The 15,845-nt window shown below is 31.9% G+C and overlaps 2 protein-coding genes and 1 pseudogene across 2 annotated transcripts; 2 read left to right on the top strand and 1 right to left on the bottom strand.

Annotated features, from left to right (window-relative positions):
* The first annotated feature begins 3,035 nt into the window (after nucleotides 1-3,035).
* Nucleotides 3,036-3,942, top strand: LOC120119814 (abscisic acid receptor PYL4-like). Its single transcript, XM_039139618.1, has one exon. It carries the CDS (start codon nucleotides 3,061-3,063, stop codon nucleotides 3,685-3,687), a length of 627 nt encoding a protein of 208 aa, XP_038995549.1. The 5' UTR covers nucleotides 3,036-3,060; the 3' UTR covers nucleotides 3,688-3,942.
* A 2,675-nt stretch (nucleotides 3,943-6,617) lies between these two features.
* Nucleotides 6,618-7,548, top strand: LOC120119303 (5'-AMP-activated serine/threonine-protein kinase catalytic subunit alpha-like). Its single transcript, XM_039139124.1, has 3 exons — nucleotides 6,618-6,698; nucleotides 6,955-7,077; nucleotides 7,123-7,548. Exons 1-3 carry the CDS (start codon nucleotides 6,618-6,620, stop codon nucleotides 7,546-7,548), a joined length of 630 nt encoding a protein of 209 aa, XP_038995055.1.
* Nucleotides 7,549-11,800: 4,252 nt separating this feature from the next.
* On the bottom strand, nucleotides 11,801-15,393 carry LOC120119205 (annotated as a pseudogene).
* Between the last annotated feature and the right edge of the window lie 452 nt (nucleotides 15,394-15,845).

Raw genomic sequence — 15,845 nt, forward strand, 5'->3', positions numbered from 1 at the left:
GTATTTCTTTAATTTGAGTGATTTTCATGCATTTAGAATATATAGGGCAACAATGTTTGTAGATTGTGCGTGCGTTGTTAATAAATTAAGAAATTTATGAATAATTGTCAATTCCAGATTATTAAAGAAAAATATATAAATTAATGCTTAGGTTGATATCTTCAAAGAAAGTGTAATTAATGTAGTATTTTTAAAATTTAATAAAAAATGATTTATTAACCACAAAAATTAAACAAGATTTAACGGTGTCTATAAATAAAATTAAACAACCAAATCTATTGTTTAAAAAGACATTAAAAATTTATATAAATATAATTTGGATGATGAATTACCATTAAGGAGGGAAATCAACCTTGTTGGATAGCTTTCTATGATGTCGACATTGTTGGAATTGGTGTTAAAATGTTTGTTTTCTACCCCAAGTGGGTTTCATACTTATCATGATATCTTGTTGTATTAATTTCAGAAAAGAAACTAATTAAACCCCAACTTCATTATCCAATAATTTTAAGTGATATATATTAAATTTATAAATAATTTTCGATTTGATGTATAATTTGGTATATAGATTTTAGTTTTGTCTGATTATTCACATGCTGTTTTTATTATAGTTTAAATATATACATGAAGTTTTATTTTAATTCAATTATATATGTTTTAAAAATAAATGAATTAATTATTTGTATGTGTAAAACTTGAATCAAATTAAATTTTTTATATATAAATCAAATTTTCATATTATAAATTTTCCTATAATTTATTCCTAATTTTAATCGTATCTTATAATAACTTAATTAATAAGTTTCTAAGTGTTAATTATTTAATATAATAATGATAATAATAATAATAAATTGGTGAGCAAGGGCCAAGGAGGTGCAATGGTATTCCCAAGGTTATTTTCAAAGTAAAAGTATGTGTAGGCCAAGTTGGGTGAATTAAAAAATGGCATAATTATATTTCCTTTCTATTATTATAAACCCTTGATCGACTTGGTATCTTAGGTTTATCGAGTGCTAATTTAATTTAAAATATTAAAAATATTTTTAAATGGTAATTAATATTAATATAAAGATAATTTTATCTTTTCATATTTTTATATAATTTTTAAGTAAAATAACTAAAATTAATTATTTCAGGATACAGCACAAAACTAATGAAATTATACACAAAATTCATCACTCTAACTATAACCATTTATTGAATTAGTTTTTATAAATATATTATAAAATATTTTAATTTACTCACTTCATAAGTATGACAAAATCTAATAAATATTTAAATTTTAAAAATATTATATAAATATGTGGACATATAAGTTATGTTATAAAAGTTTCAATATGTTTTTAATGAAATTTGTTTATTATATTCAAAGGCAAAGAATATATGTTTCAATATATTTTGTGTACCCTCGACGTCGTATTGTTTCATATTTATTCATGCTTTAGATTTTTAAATTTTAGCTTATTGTTTCATATTTTAGCTTATTGGCTTTCGGTCCTACCAATTATATATTTCGAAAAGTAAAATAAAATATAAAAATATACATTTCCATCACAATTTATAAGCAAAAATCACCATCATATTTAATTTGTTTTTCTAAATAAGAAAAAGAAAAAGCAAAACTCTCCATCCGAGATTCACCATTCAAGGATTAGTTAATAAAGGAATCAACTTTAAGAACAATTAATATATATATGTAATGTTTTTTTCTTTATTTGGGTAAAGTACATAACGTCTCCCGCAGTGACGGAACTTGGTAATAGAGTTTGGAGGGGCTAACTTAAAACTTTAAAAAATTTAGATGTTTAAATTAAAATTTTTAAATTTTTTGAAGAGTTCAATTTATATTTTTTTTCAAAAAAAAAATAGGGTCTAACTAAATTTTTTGAAAATTTGAGAGACTTAATGAGAATTTTTAAAAATTATGGGATTGATTATTTAAGAACATTAAAAAAATTAAAGCTTAATATGAATTTCTAAAAATTTTATGGGGCCAAATTAATTTTTTGAAAATTTTAAAGGTCTAAAATTAAATTTTTCAATTTTTGGGGCCATGGCCCCCACTTACCCTAACTATGTTCCGCCACTGTCCTCGACTATAGAAAAATGCTTTAGTGAGTCAACTAACTATTAAAAGTTATAAAATTGTTATCTAACTATTCATAGGTACCTAACTGATAATTTTTCATTAAAAAAGATTGTAGTTTGAGGTAGACGATAACATGTTAACTATGATATAATAAAATATGATCTCAGAATCTCAAAAGGCTATCATATTCTAATTAGCATGTTGACGTCCAGCTCAGACGACCATCATTTTTTTAACGAAAAAGGACGAGTTACCGTTTTGTAATTTTTAATAGTTGAGGGACATGCCCTCTAATCTAGGGATATTATATAACTTTTAATACTCGATGGACCATTTTATATATTTTAATAGTCGAGGGACTCAACAAAGCAATACTCTGTAATCGAGGGATAATATATGTTCGTTGCAATCATGTTGTATTAAGAGTCACTTTAATTTATTTTCTTAACAACACAATGGTTTTAAAAACCAAATTCAAATTATAGATTCGGTTTTAGTTCGATTGTCATTTTTATTATCATAATATTTTAAAGCTTGCAGATTTGAGAGTGCTTAATCGTATAACAACCTCCAATTTAGGACTTTAGAATCTTGGGTTTAGGATTTAGAAATTTTAAATCTCTGAAGTAAAGAAATTCTCAAATGATGTTAGAGGTGAATTTAAAAATAAAAATAAAATAATAATTTAATAGCCAAATAGGTTATTTACCCAAAATGTTAATATAAAAAAACAGCAACAAGCCAAATTTTATTGAGTTTAAAAGAAAATCAACAAAGAAAGAGTGTAGAATCTTATAGTTTGAATAAAATAAATTGAAAAATCTACCAAAAACAAAGTCCAAAGAAGGTTCAACTTGTCGATCCACTTGCAGGGTCCGGCGTAAGCCTGTTTGCATATTAAGAAAATATACTCTTATAGTATATATTCACAACATGTTCTCCATTTCCAATCCCACATCTTTTCACCCAACATGCCTTCCTCTTTCCAGCTTCACCGGACCATCGCCACCGTAGGCAGCTACCACAACCACCACCAAAGACAACACCCTCAACCCACCACCCTCACGACCTTTTTCCCTGTCCCCACCGGTGTTTCCGTCCCCGACATGGTCTCGGCTTACCACACCCATAACTTGCGTCCTAATCAGTGTTGCTCCGGCGTGGTCCAATCCATAAAAGCCCCGGTGGAAACCGTCTGGTCGGTCGTTCGCCGTTTCGATAACCCTCAGGCTTACAAGCACTTCCTTAAAAGCTGTCAAGTCATAGTCGGCGACGGCAACGTAGGCAGCCTCCGTGAAGTCCACGTGATATCAGGTCTCCCCGCCGACTTCAGCACCGAAAGGCTCGAGATCCTCGACGATGAACGTCACGTGCTTAGTTTCAGCGTGGTCGGCGGTGTTCATAGGTTGAACAATTACAAGTCCGTCACGACTCTACACGCTTCCGGTAACGGGACAGTCGTCGTCGAGTCGTTCGTCGTCGATATACCACAGGGTAATACAGGAGATGATACATGCACTTTTGTTGATACTATTGTACGTTGCAACCTTCAATCTTTGGCTCAAATGGCTGAAAATATGGCAACATCATCCATTTAATTTTCCCCTAAATTAGCTCTCTTTATTCTTTTTTTTTTCTCGACACGAAATCGATTAATGACGAGGAATGAAATATTTATTAATGAAATTTTGTATCGAGATTCATAGATCAAAATCAAACCTTAATGAAGTTGAAGGAGATTGTATGTGACCATAGTAGTATCAATGATCTAATTTGTACGTTAACAGTCAATTTGTATGTAATTGTGAATGTATTTCCTTCTTTGTTTCAATGGAGAAAGGCTTTTAGTTTTATTAATTTTTCATTTCCACTTGGTCTGTCAAAAAAGTTATATATTTATTAATATAAATTATTTTTATTTCTTTCCAAAAATATCATTTCTTACTTAAAATAACATCAAATATCTTCCGTTGGGTTAATCAAATTATTTTAAAGTGTAGGTCTCAGTACAGTGTTATGAAGGGGCGGTAAATGCTGGAGATGTCTAGTTCTTGGTTTATCAAGGAAAGTATAGTCAATTCTGTGTCTTGGCTGTTTTGATTCGTGTTAGAATATGTGTAATTTGTTTATCGATATGGCATACTCTTTTTTCGTTCGTTTAAGTCTAAGAATTTTTTTTAACAAAGTTCATATCGATAATTGATTTTACATAGGTTCATCAATAAAACCATGTGGAAAAAAAATTTAATTAATCACTAGTATTCAATCTATTGATTAATTAATCCAGATCGGGTAATGTAGAGGCGAGGGCGATCCTCCCAACCCAGCTTGCTCTATTCACAAACGTCATGATTCGAACTCGTGACCTTACTTAAGGGACCTAGTGTCTCATCCCACTAGTAATTGTTGGTAAAACCATGCAAATTTTCATTTCAAAGAAAAATTATTTTAAAGTGTATAGATATTAATCAATTTTTATTTTAAAAAACGTCAAATTTATGTATGTAATAATATCCTTGGATTAAAAAACATTATAAAAAAAATCCAATTTGTAATGTACGAACGAATAATTGGGGTTGCCATAATATATTCACGTTTAATATAAATATTTAGAGGAAACTATCTCATTAGTCGTTGAACTTTAATTTGTGTATCTATTTAGTCACTAAATTTTAAAATACGTCAATTTTGGCATTAAACTTTTGATATTCTTTTTGTCATTGAACCTGTAATATTTGGATGACGTGACAATTTGGTATTGATTTGTGGTTGCATCCAAGAAAAAATAGTTTTTTTATTACACTCATATTCTTCATGAAAATTATGATTTTCATCCATTTCTATCATCGTCGAAAATTATCACTCTTTGACGTCTTTTACGTTCTCCTTAGAAATTGATGAATTCGTTTCACTGATCCCTATCACTTTACCACTTTATACTTTCTTAAAATCTCTTTAAAACCCACAAAATTATCCATAAAAAGTCGAACATTTAGATGAATTTTTATCAATTTTTAGTGGATTCTGTAAAAAAAAAACAATCAAGGAGAAGAAAGACTAGTAAATTACAACTATTTTTATATTGATATTGTCGTGAATAACGGTCAATGAAGGATGACAATTGACCAACAATAACGATCAGGAGTTAACAATTTTCTCTTTATAAAGAAAAAATAGCCATGTCATCATGTCATTAATGATACAACGGTTTATTTACCAAAAAATTGTCGGAAGTTTAATGTTGAAATTGAAGTGTTTTAAAATTTAGTGACTAGATCAATATATAAACTAAAACTCAATAAATAAATTGATAATTAGGCAAAGATGATCATAAAGTCCTGTGCATGACATGCTAGAGACTTGTCATATCCATACCATAATAAATTTAAAAAAATTTATAGGTTTCTTTTGAAAAATTTTAATCCATCGCGGAACATACTGACAAGAAATAGAGGTTAAAGAATCAATACAATATATATATATATATATATATTCAAATGTTCATTATCTTATACTATATGAATATATCTTTAGAATTTTTATGTACGGATAGGTTGCGATTGCTTCAGAATAGATGAAAATAATTTTATTATTAATCAGTTGTTAATCACGTTTTAAACTTTAATATGCTTTATTTGATTTTCTTGGGAGTAAAAGAAGAATCAAAATCTTCTTGATAAATTGCAACTTGATTTCTTTATGGAAAAAAACCCAACTTGTTGTAGAAAAAAGGCAAGTTGATATTAATTTTGCACATCTTTTCTAATTTTTCTTCTCTCATTTTTTAACTATTAATAAAAAATTAACATTATAATTATGATAACAATTCGAAGATTACATATTTGAACATACTATTTATTATCTTTTAATTTGATTAGTTCGATTAACATTATAATTATGATAACAATTCAAATGGCTTGCATGCAAAGATTATTGGTTATAAATTATCCCAAAAAAGAACTAATTAAAGTGATCTTTTTGTTCAACTTTGAAAAGCCATATTGGCCACTTGCTATATAATGTCATGCGATTTTCTCATATTTGAAACAGCCTGGAATCTGGTAAGAAAATCACCCCTCTACACGTGCTTCTTGTCTGCAACTTGATCGAGAAAAAATAATTAAATTATAATATAAATATGATATACACTTTTATCGAAATTTTAAGGATTAAATATACAAAAAGTATCTAATATATGTTCGTTTTTTTAGTTTAGTGTCTAACATTTTTTTTTGTTTTAGTTTGGTGCCTAACGTTTTTTTTCGTCACTCAAAATGGGTCACGCCATGATGGATCGTTAGTTTTCTTCGTTAAGTGACACGTTTCACAATCTGGTAATTTTTTTTAAAAAATAAAAATAAATATTAAAAATATTATTATATTTATAAAAAAATCCTTATTTCTTTTAAATTAAAAAAACCCCAAATTCTAACACCGAAGCTTACCCACGGCGGCGGACGACGACTACGACGTGACCCACCGGTTGGGTTTTGAGTGGACGGTGACGAGGAAGCTAAATATAGTGGCAATGAGGCGAACGAAGGTCCGAGGGGGCCGGAATCGTCCAAAATCTGAGGCGTCGGGGTGGGTTTTCGACGAAACTTCAACAGTTCGATTCCAGCGAATGGCGACGGCTATCCACGAATTGTTTTAGGGGCTTTGATCATGGCAGCAAGGCACTTCGATTAGGCTGGGCGGTAAGGCACTTCGATTGTGCTGGGCGGTGACAGGAACGGACGAGCGACGACGACGGTCGGCGTGGGTTTAGGGGTTGAAATAAAGGTTTTCAAAGTTTTGGGATTATTTCGAAATTAATGTGTTTTTTTTAAATATATAATTTTTGGGATTATTCTCATTTTGACCAGCATTCTCAGAATGAAAATGATCAGCAATTGGAGAAATCCAAATCAGGTGGTGATGACGGACGGTTAGATTTATATGCAATTGCTGCTTTGACTGAGCACATGAATGGAGCTAACAGAGGTTCTGCAACCTCTACCAGAAACTCTTAATCCGTTGAATCAAATGGGCAGATTGAGAACTCTGATGCACAGAGAGGATCGGACATCGATTCTTCCATCTTCAATTCAAGCCAAAATGGAGTTCAGATTGATGAATCCAACAATAACTCTGGAGTAGAGGGTACACGAGAAAAACTTATTTCGTTAATCACAATTGGGAGTTCAAATACTGACCAGAGTGAAGAAGTTCATTCATCTGATTCTTCAATTGCCAAAGGGAGGACAGCATCCTTGAACACTAATGATAATGCCGATTCTGGTCAGAATGAGAGTGGCGACGATACCAGCAATGACGCAAATGTAAATGGGAGAGACAACAGCAGTGACAATCAGAGCAACACTAATGATAATAACAATTCAAGTTTAAATGAAAATGTTGCTCAGAACAACATCAACGAGAATGCTGGTCAGAATGAGAAAAATCCAAAAATTATGTAGTTTTTAAAATCAAAAACACATTAATTTCAAAATAATCCCAAAACTTTGAAAACCTTCATTTCAACCCCTAAACCCAAGCCGACCGCCGCTGCCGCTCGTCCTTTCCTGTCACCGCCCAGCCCAATCAAAGCGCCTCGCCGCCATGATCAAAGCCCCCAAAACAATTCGTGGATAGTCATCGCCGTTTGCCAGAATCGAACCCTTGAAGTTTCGTCGAAAACCCACCACGACGCCTCGTATTTTGGACGATTCCGACCGCCTTAGACCTCCGTTAGCCTCACCGCCACTATATTTAGCTTCCTCGTCGTCGTCCGCTCAAAACCCAACCGGTGGGTCACATCGTAGTCGCCGTCCACCGCTGTAGGTAAGCTTCGGTGTTAGGATTTGAGCTTTTTTTGTAATTTAAAAGAAATAAGGGTTTTTTTTATAAATATAATAAATACTTTTAATATTTATTTTTATTTTTTTTAAATTATCAGATTGTGACACGTGTTACTTAACGGAGAAAACTAACGGTCCGTCACGGCGTGACCCATTTTGAGTAACGGAATGAAACATTAGGTACTAAAATGGAAAAACGGGCATACCTTGGACACCTTTTGTTTATTTAAGCCAAATTTTAATTATATAAACAGATTTATTAACATATTCAAAATTTTATAAACATTAATACTTTAAATGCATTTTTAATACTAAATAAAATTATTAAAATCGAACAATATAAATATCATATGGCTATACATCATAATGAAGAAAAAAAGGAAAAAGTTATTTTTTAAAGAGGTTTTTTTAAGACAAGTTGTCTTGTTGAGTGAAACATGCCTTGTTGCCTACTTCAACTAAGCCTTCTATGTTGAATGAATCAAGATAAAGGTAGAGTCTATAACAAGTATCAAATTTTATATTTTTTGTTATATTATAATTGTTTTATTATGTTCAAGGTCCTCCGTATATATATTTTTTAATCTCATAATTGCCGAAGGACTTTAGAATATCTTCGACCTTTCATCATCTAGAGACCTTCAAAAGATATAAAGAGAAAGATTTTAAAGATCTAAATTTCGGGAAATCTTGATTATCTGATACGACCTTTGATAAATCCACATGATTTATCAAAGTTAAATTCATCGTCATCTAATCGTATCCACTTAGTCAATTAGCATTCAGGTAACTATTATGGTCCCACGGCTGACCAAACACTAAAGACCCACTATAAAATTTCTTAATTAAAATTGAGAGACAAGATTTGAGCTCAATAAAATCATCTCACTCTTATTTTCCTCTACTCTACCTCCTCAAGGAGACAAAGTTTATTGATAACAACTAATGGTCGATTACTCACCAAATGCGACTCTCTGTCTAAATTAGAATGGGTGAACCATAAATAACCATCACAACTCATTTGATCTCGTCAATAATAATCGCGTCTAAATCAGAATGGATGAACCGGCAATAACTAACACAACCCATTTAATATTGTCAACAATAAACACATTTAAAGTATTATATAAATATATTGGTCAAAATATTAATCTCTTTATATTATTCTGTAACAACCCGAGAATTTTTTTTTATTAAATCGGTGTAATTTGGTGAAATTTAGTGGCTAAATTAAAATTTATGAAAATTTATAGGCCATTTTAAAAGTTGAAGGAAATTCAGGGACCAAGCCCTGAATTCCTCCAATAAGTGTCGGCAGGTTTGGTTATAAACCAAACGTGTTTTCTGATTTCAAAATCAAAAAACACAAGCAATTTATAATTCCTCCTCCTGTGAACTCTACTTCAAAGCCTGATTCCGACGCCGTCCGACCTCCGATCGTCAAATTGAAACCACCATCGTGTTCATCTTCGACCTGTGATCAAAACCCAATAAACCAATTTTAGCGAAACGCTGTCAAACGCCGTGAATTTTGAGTCAAAGTATCGACGCTTTTTTAGCACCACCGCCGGGAAAATCTTAAATTCATCTCCGATCGTTGATCGGTTTTCGACACCTCCCGTACCATCGTGTTCCTGGTGTCGTTCTGAGTCCGACGGTGTCGTCCTTGTCTCCGTAGGTGGCGGCGCGTGTGGGAGGTGGAGCGGTCAAAGATTCGGCCGAGTTAAAATCGAGCTCTCCACCGTTCAAAAATTTAAACCGAGGTTGGTAAGTGACTCAAAATCGCTTAAAAGAATTTTTAGAATTTTTTTCATGAATTATTGGAGACCGGACGATGCCTCATGCGCCCCCACGCGCCGCCCCTGCGCGTGGGGGAGCTTCGAACTGGTTGATTTCATGTTGACCGGTCCAAACCGGTTTGATCGGTCTGAACCGGTTTGACCGGGTTGACCGGTCTGACCAGACCCGTTGATCGACCCGACCCGACCCAATGACATTCTGGGAATTTTTGTGAAAAATGTGACATTCTGGGATTTTTTATGAAAAATGTAACATTCTGGGAATTTTTGTGAAAAAAATGACATTCTGGGGATTTTGTGGAAAAAGGTGATATTATGGGGATTTTTGTAAAAATGACAATTTGGGAATTATTTTAAAAAAAGTGACATTTTAGGAATTTTTGAATGTGGACTATTGAATCCCTTTGACCACAATTTTGACCGGCTTTAAACAGTCATTAAACGACCTTTGATTTTGTTCGAGTATACCTATTCTGACATTTTTCGACGTTTCGAATCCGTTTCCGAAGTTCGTTTTGCCAAATTCGAACCCGAAGGCGTCCAAATCATCAGTCAAGCCCGTTGACTTTGATTTTCACTAAGAATTTGAATTTTCAAAAAGTCATACTTTATGTTTTTTGACGTCGTGATTCTGATTCCGCAATCCGTTTGGTCAAATTCAGACTCGAAATCCTCCAAATTGATAGTCAAACCCGGAAAATGCTTATATACTTAAGAATTTAGCTTTGAACAATTAAGTAAGACTTGGGGCTGATAAATTATTATTGTTTGAAGGTACAAGAGACTCTTCGGATCGTTCGACGACCCAGCTCTTCTAAATTAGTTAAACCACGTGTGCCAGTATTCACCCGTAAGATCTGTAAATTTTATGATTTTAGAGATTAATTATGTTATCCATTAGTAATATAGTGTTATTATAAATTAGGTTCGAAAACTGTAGCAGAACGTGGTGAGACCAGCAATCAGTAGATCTACTACTTGAACCTATTATCGAGGTGTGTTCCCTATTTATTACTGAACTGTTTTATTTGTTTTAATAAGTGGTACACTGAATTCATTGGTTACTGTTTTATTTATGCATCGATTTAATGTGATGGTTTATGGATTATGACCGCTATCTGATTTTGTTTTGAAATGGTATATGATTACCATGTTTATGGATTAATGGAATTTATGTCACAGTGCAATTGAATTTTTGGAATACAAATTTATAAAGTACAGCTCTGATCAAGCTGGAAAATTTTACGGACCTAATGTGACTCTTAGGTAGACTCTGCGGCCCTGAGATCATTCTCGGGTAGGCCCTGCGGCCCTAAGATGTGTTCTTAGGCCACGGCCCCGAAATCTATCTTGGGTAGGCTCTCAGGCCCTAAGATGTTCCCTTAGGGTAACTCTTTTATGAGATTTACTGCAGTATAATTTTTATGAGATTTACTGGACTATGATTTGTTTAGTGTACCTATCATGATTTTATAGTAATGTTGGGACACACTAAGCCTAGCTCACTTTTCGAAAATGTTTTCTCCTTTCAGATACTGTTGGTTAGATTCACCTGATTGAGCACTTGGAGGATCAACATATCTCTTGAAGTATATCGTATTGTAATGTTTTATCTTTTAAGTTGACTCTATTTTGGTAACATGTGTCTTATTTTAAAGTATTGGATTTTATAAAGATTACTTCTTTGCTACTTACATTTGGTTTATCAAAAATTTGGATTTTTAAGACATGTTTAAATTAATTTGTTTTTTTTTCATTATATTTATGAGTTGTATTTTTATAGTATAAATTATTATAATTTCATAAACGTCATTTATAATGTGATTTTACTATGATTGAATAATGGTTTCAGAATAATATCTTTAAGAATCGTGAATGTGATTAACTAAACTTAGTCGAAACGCATAGACCGGATCTAGGGGGTTACATATTTCTTTCGTATCATGACGTGATTTAATTATTTTTTTGTGAAATCGATTGTATATTTTACCATTGATCGAATCGGTTAAAAAGTTAACACAAATATATATATATATATATAAGTAATCATATTAGAAACCAACAAAATAGATTCAAGGATAGAACAATTTGGCAAAGAGAAGCTCGTTCCAAGTATCTTGAAGACCGGGCAAACACCAATGAACACAATCGGCATAGCTAGTTGGATTAACCAACTGCTCGGGCGTCAACGGATTCCATTGCTTCTTGTGAATCGAAGTGTGCGCATCTTTGCGATAACTCGACATCTGAGTGATGTTAAGGAACGTGATGGGGTACTTTGATTTACTAAACACTTCACCAATCACTTTCATTATGCTTTTTCTACAATCCGAACCCCAATATTTTGGATCTTCGATCATTGTTGTCTGGTTGTAACAGTTCTCGCTTGGTCTACCTCCCCAATCAATGCCTCTGCCAATCAAAAAATGGTTCCATCATCAAACGATTAAAGATGTAATTTAAAATGATCTGATTCGATTTTAAATGTGATACGATCGTTGAAAATAGAGAGTTTAATCTAAGTTATACTCACTTTGCATGAGTAGGGGACATGCTGGTGAAGAAAACCCTAGTTTTCTTTGGATTCATATTTCTTCTCACCCATCTCAACATGCTTCTCATTCCCATTCCATAGGCTTCCTCGGTTGAAACCGTTATTATTTCTTTATCGTCATCCTCGAAAGATCCTTTTCTGTCCAGACATTGTGAATATTCATATAATTATATCCGATACATGAGTGTGTGTATGCATGAAACTAAAGAGGGGCATCTGACCCAAATTTGATGCATTTCAATTTGATATTATAGGTCATTTTTTTAAGAAAAAGTCCGGGTAAGTTTTTTAAAGGATAAGATCGGATGAGTTTATAGTGAAAAATACCTAATCTAACCTAAAAATAATAGTATAATTGATGTTTATATATTTAGGGATACTTGCTATAATATCACTCTATCCATATTTTTTCAATTAGGTCCCTATTTTACTTAATAAAAATGAGAAATATATATATCGAGTCAATGTGGATTTTTATCTTAAAAGTTAGGTCGAATTTCAGGTGGGGTGAAACTTTTTTAAACCCGAATCATAACAGATGACGGGTGAAGAGTTTTGTACTCGAGTCGAGTTCGAATAAACTAAAAATTCAATCCAGCTTGACTCATGATCATCCCTATCATATCATGCTTGTCCAAGACCGACTTAACCCAAAATTCAGTGCAAATATACTTTAGTTGGGCCTAATTTTTATCCAAAACCCATATTTTATTGGACCAATAACTCAACCCTGGAACAAGTAATAAAAAAAGAAGAATGGAATTGGAGTAGGTAATAATAGGTAAAGAAGAAAAGGAGAGACATACAAGACCTTCATCTCCAAGCCAGTCATCCACCACAAATATGTATTGAAAACCAAAATACCAACCCCTTTCCAATGCTTTCCATGCTTGTTGATCGACCCTTTCCTCACTACCCTATCCGATATCCTATGCACAATCGCATTATCTGCGTTCGATTCCAGTAGAAATGGAGCCCAGTAGAATTCAATGCTTATATTATAATCCTAAAACAAAAGGATAGATCCATCATTAAACATCAATGGAGAATATTATTTGCTGTTTGGTAAATTTGATAAAATTACCTTGGCTTTGAAAACCGTGAGGGAATCATGATTATAAGTTTTGATGGATTTTTTATCATGGGGGATGAGTCTATGAAGAAGGCAGATCATTGATGTATATTGACCACGGTTCAATGAGTCGCCCACGAACATCATTCTCTTCCCTCTTAGGGTTTCCAACATCAATGTCGCATTGAAACTGTTTATTACATAAGAATTAAACGACGAATATTATGTATCTTTGTAAAATATATTTTATTTTCTAGCAATTGCAATTGTATCTACAGGATGTATGCATTGTCAATTGGTTAAGAAAAGTTATCAACTTATACTACCTTATAATCACTCGAGAGTATTAAAAAAATAAAAATAAAAAAACATTTCTTAGACGAGAGTTTATATTTAAATTTCATTGACTAAAGAACTCGTGTATCCTAAAGATGTTTTGAAAGTCTCAATGAACGATATAAAAGACAAACCCTTGAAACTAAAATAATATATAAAAATTTCAGGCTTTGATAAAAGAAACTCAAAAAAATAGATTTTTGTATATTTATATTTTAGGAATTATATATGTTACGAATTTAAAACATTAAAATAAAATAACAATGAGTGAATTAAATGAAGGAGAAGAGAGTATGATTTTTATATAAAAAGAAGGAGAAGAGAGTATGATTTTTATATTCTATTCACAAAAGAAAACTAAATGACAATGAGTGAACTAAAATTTCAAAATAAAGTAACAACGAGCGAGTTAAAACGAAAATCAAGGTTTTTCATTTAATTGAGGGTTAATTCCGGAAAACATCCTCTAACTATGGCTCATATTTCGAATCGAGTCCAAAAATATTAATACCATATTAATCAACTCATTTTTTGGGTCTAGTCATTAGCTTAGATATTAAATGGCAGATAAAATCCAATATGAAATATATTTGGAGCATTGTATCAAATTATAAATACTTTTTTTATTGCATGGACTAAACTGAATCTGACATGTTAAAATAAAATGACCATCCTAAATTCTATTCACGTAATATGTGCTTTTAAACATGTTAAATTAAAATTGTATCCATCCGGAAGATATATGCGTATATAATTTGGTACAAATGTTTTAAATAGCCTCTAAACTAAAATAAAAAATCGAGTCGTGATCAAATATCATAAGGGGTCATATTGATAAACTTTAAAGAATATGAGCCTAGTAGTTATTTAACCTCAAATTTTAACGAAATAAGATTTAATTTGACTATTATTAAAACTCGAAGAATCTTAAGATATTGTTAGACTAAAAATTTTGGGAGGGCCATCGTATAGCTCTGTGACTAATCCAAACTGAATTGAAATTTAACGTTAGAACGTACATCTAGGCGGAAGGAAAGATCTGATCTATGTAATAGTGATATTTTGAATACTCAATTAAAATATTTAAAAGTTTAGGTACCATTTTAGTATTTAAGTTGTAGTTTAAAGGAGCTCGGTGCAATTAACTTTTAACTGTTTTACCTAGGAAGATCGCATCCATGGGGTTGCCATCGCCAGTTTTGTTAGTCTTTATCAGGTCTTCCATGTTCTTGACACGTCAACTGAGGTTGAATGTACGGACACTCCGATTCTTCATAGAGTGGCCGAGTTAACTCGTCCCTAACCCACCTCCCACTGAAAATATTACATCCTTCTTCTCCCTTCCCTATAGCGAAAGCCAGCTTTTCTCTCTTCTTCACTAAACCCAAAATCTCCATAACCCATTCACATTAATTTAAGAAGGAAAAACATATCCTGACTCCATTGACTGAGTTGAGTTAACTCACCAGGTTTAGACATAACTCGGCCTGGACTTGGTTCGAGCTGTCCTAGAATGCACATGAAATCTTCTCCATAAAGAATGGCAACGAAAACAATGAAAGCTAACGAAGTAAAGAGATAAGGAGAGAATCGTGTTTTTCTAAGAATACTAGAGGAAGAAGACGACAATGGCGGTTTCATGGTTTTTTCTTTTTTTTTACAAAAGAAACTATCTAATTTAATTAATTCACGTGGGAATTTTAATTATTTTCAAGCTTATAGGAGTTTAGCAATGTTGAGATTGGGGCATGAATATATATAGAGAAAAAAACTATTTAGGAATGATAATTATTTTATTATAATTTCAGTTAAAATATTATATTTATGAGATGTTTGATAATTAATTATTTGAGTTATAAATAAGAATATGGTGGGTCGGATATTTATAATTTATGAAGAATCTAATTTTTTAATAGTTCAAGGTATCTATAGGATAATATTTTAAAAAATATTTAATTATCGAAGACCTACATCCATCTTATAAACACTTAAAAATGATTGCTTGAAATTATTATTATTATTTTTTGATTAAGCTGCTTTAAACTGGGACCTCTAAAAAATGTTTCTTTTTGCCATTTAAGTCATTCTATGAATTCTTGTAAAATCTAAATTTAAATATACATATCTCTTTAAAATTTAAATATTTTTCTATATT

Source organism: Hibiscus syriacus, unplaced genomic scaffold (assembly GCF_006381635.1).
Source record: "Hibiscus syriacus cultivar Baekdansim isolate YM2019G1 unplaced genomic scaffold, ASM638163v2 tig00110332_pilon, whole genome shotgun sequence".
NCBI classification, from domain to species: Eukaryota; Viridiplantae; Streptophyta; class Magnoliopsida; order Malvales; family Malvaceae; genus Hibiscus; species Hibiscus syriacus.

Excerpts from the sequence above, each read along its gene's own strand:
- LOC120119814 (XM_039139618.1), top strand. The coding sequence starts at position 3,061 with ATGCCTTCCTCTTTCCAGCTTCACCGGACCATCGCCACCGTAGGCAGC.
- LOC120119303 (XM_039139124.1), top strand. The coding sequence starts at position 6,618 with ATGAGGCGAACGAAGGTCCGAGGGGGCCGGAATCGTCCAAAATCTGAG. Across the intron at positions 6,699-6,954 it reads TTTTCGACGAAACTTCAACA|CATTCTCAGAATGAAAATGA; the intron begins GTTCGATTCCAG and ends CATTTTGACCAG. Across the intron at positions 7,078-7,122 it reads ATGGAGCTAACAGAGGTTCT|ATTGAGAACTCTGATGCACA; the intron begins GCAACCTCTACC and ends TCAAATGGGCAG.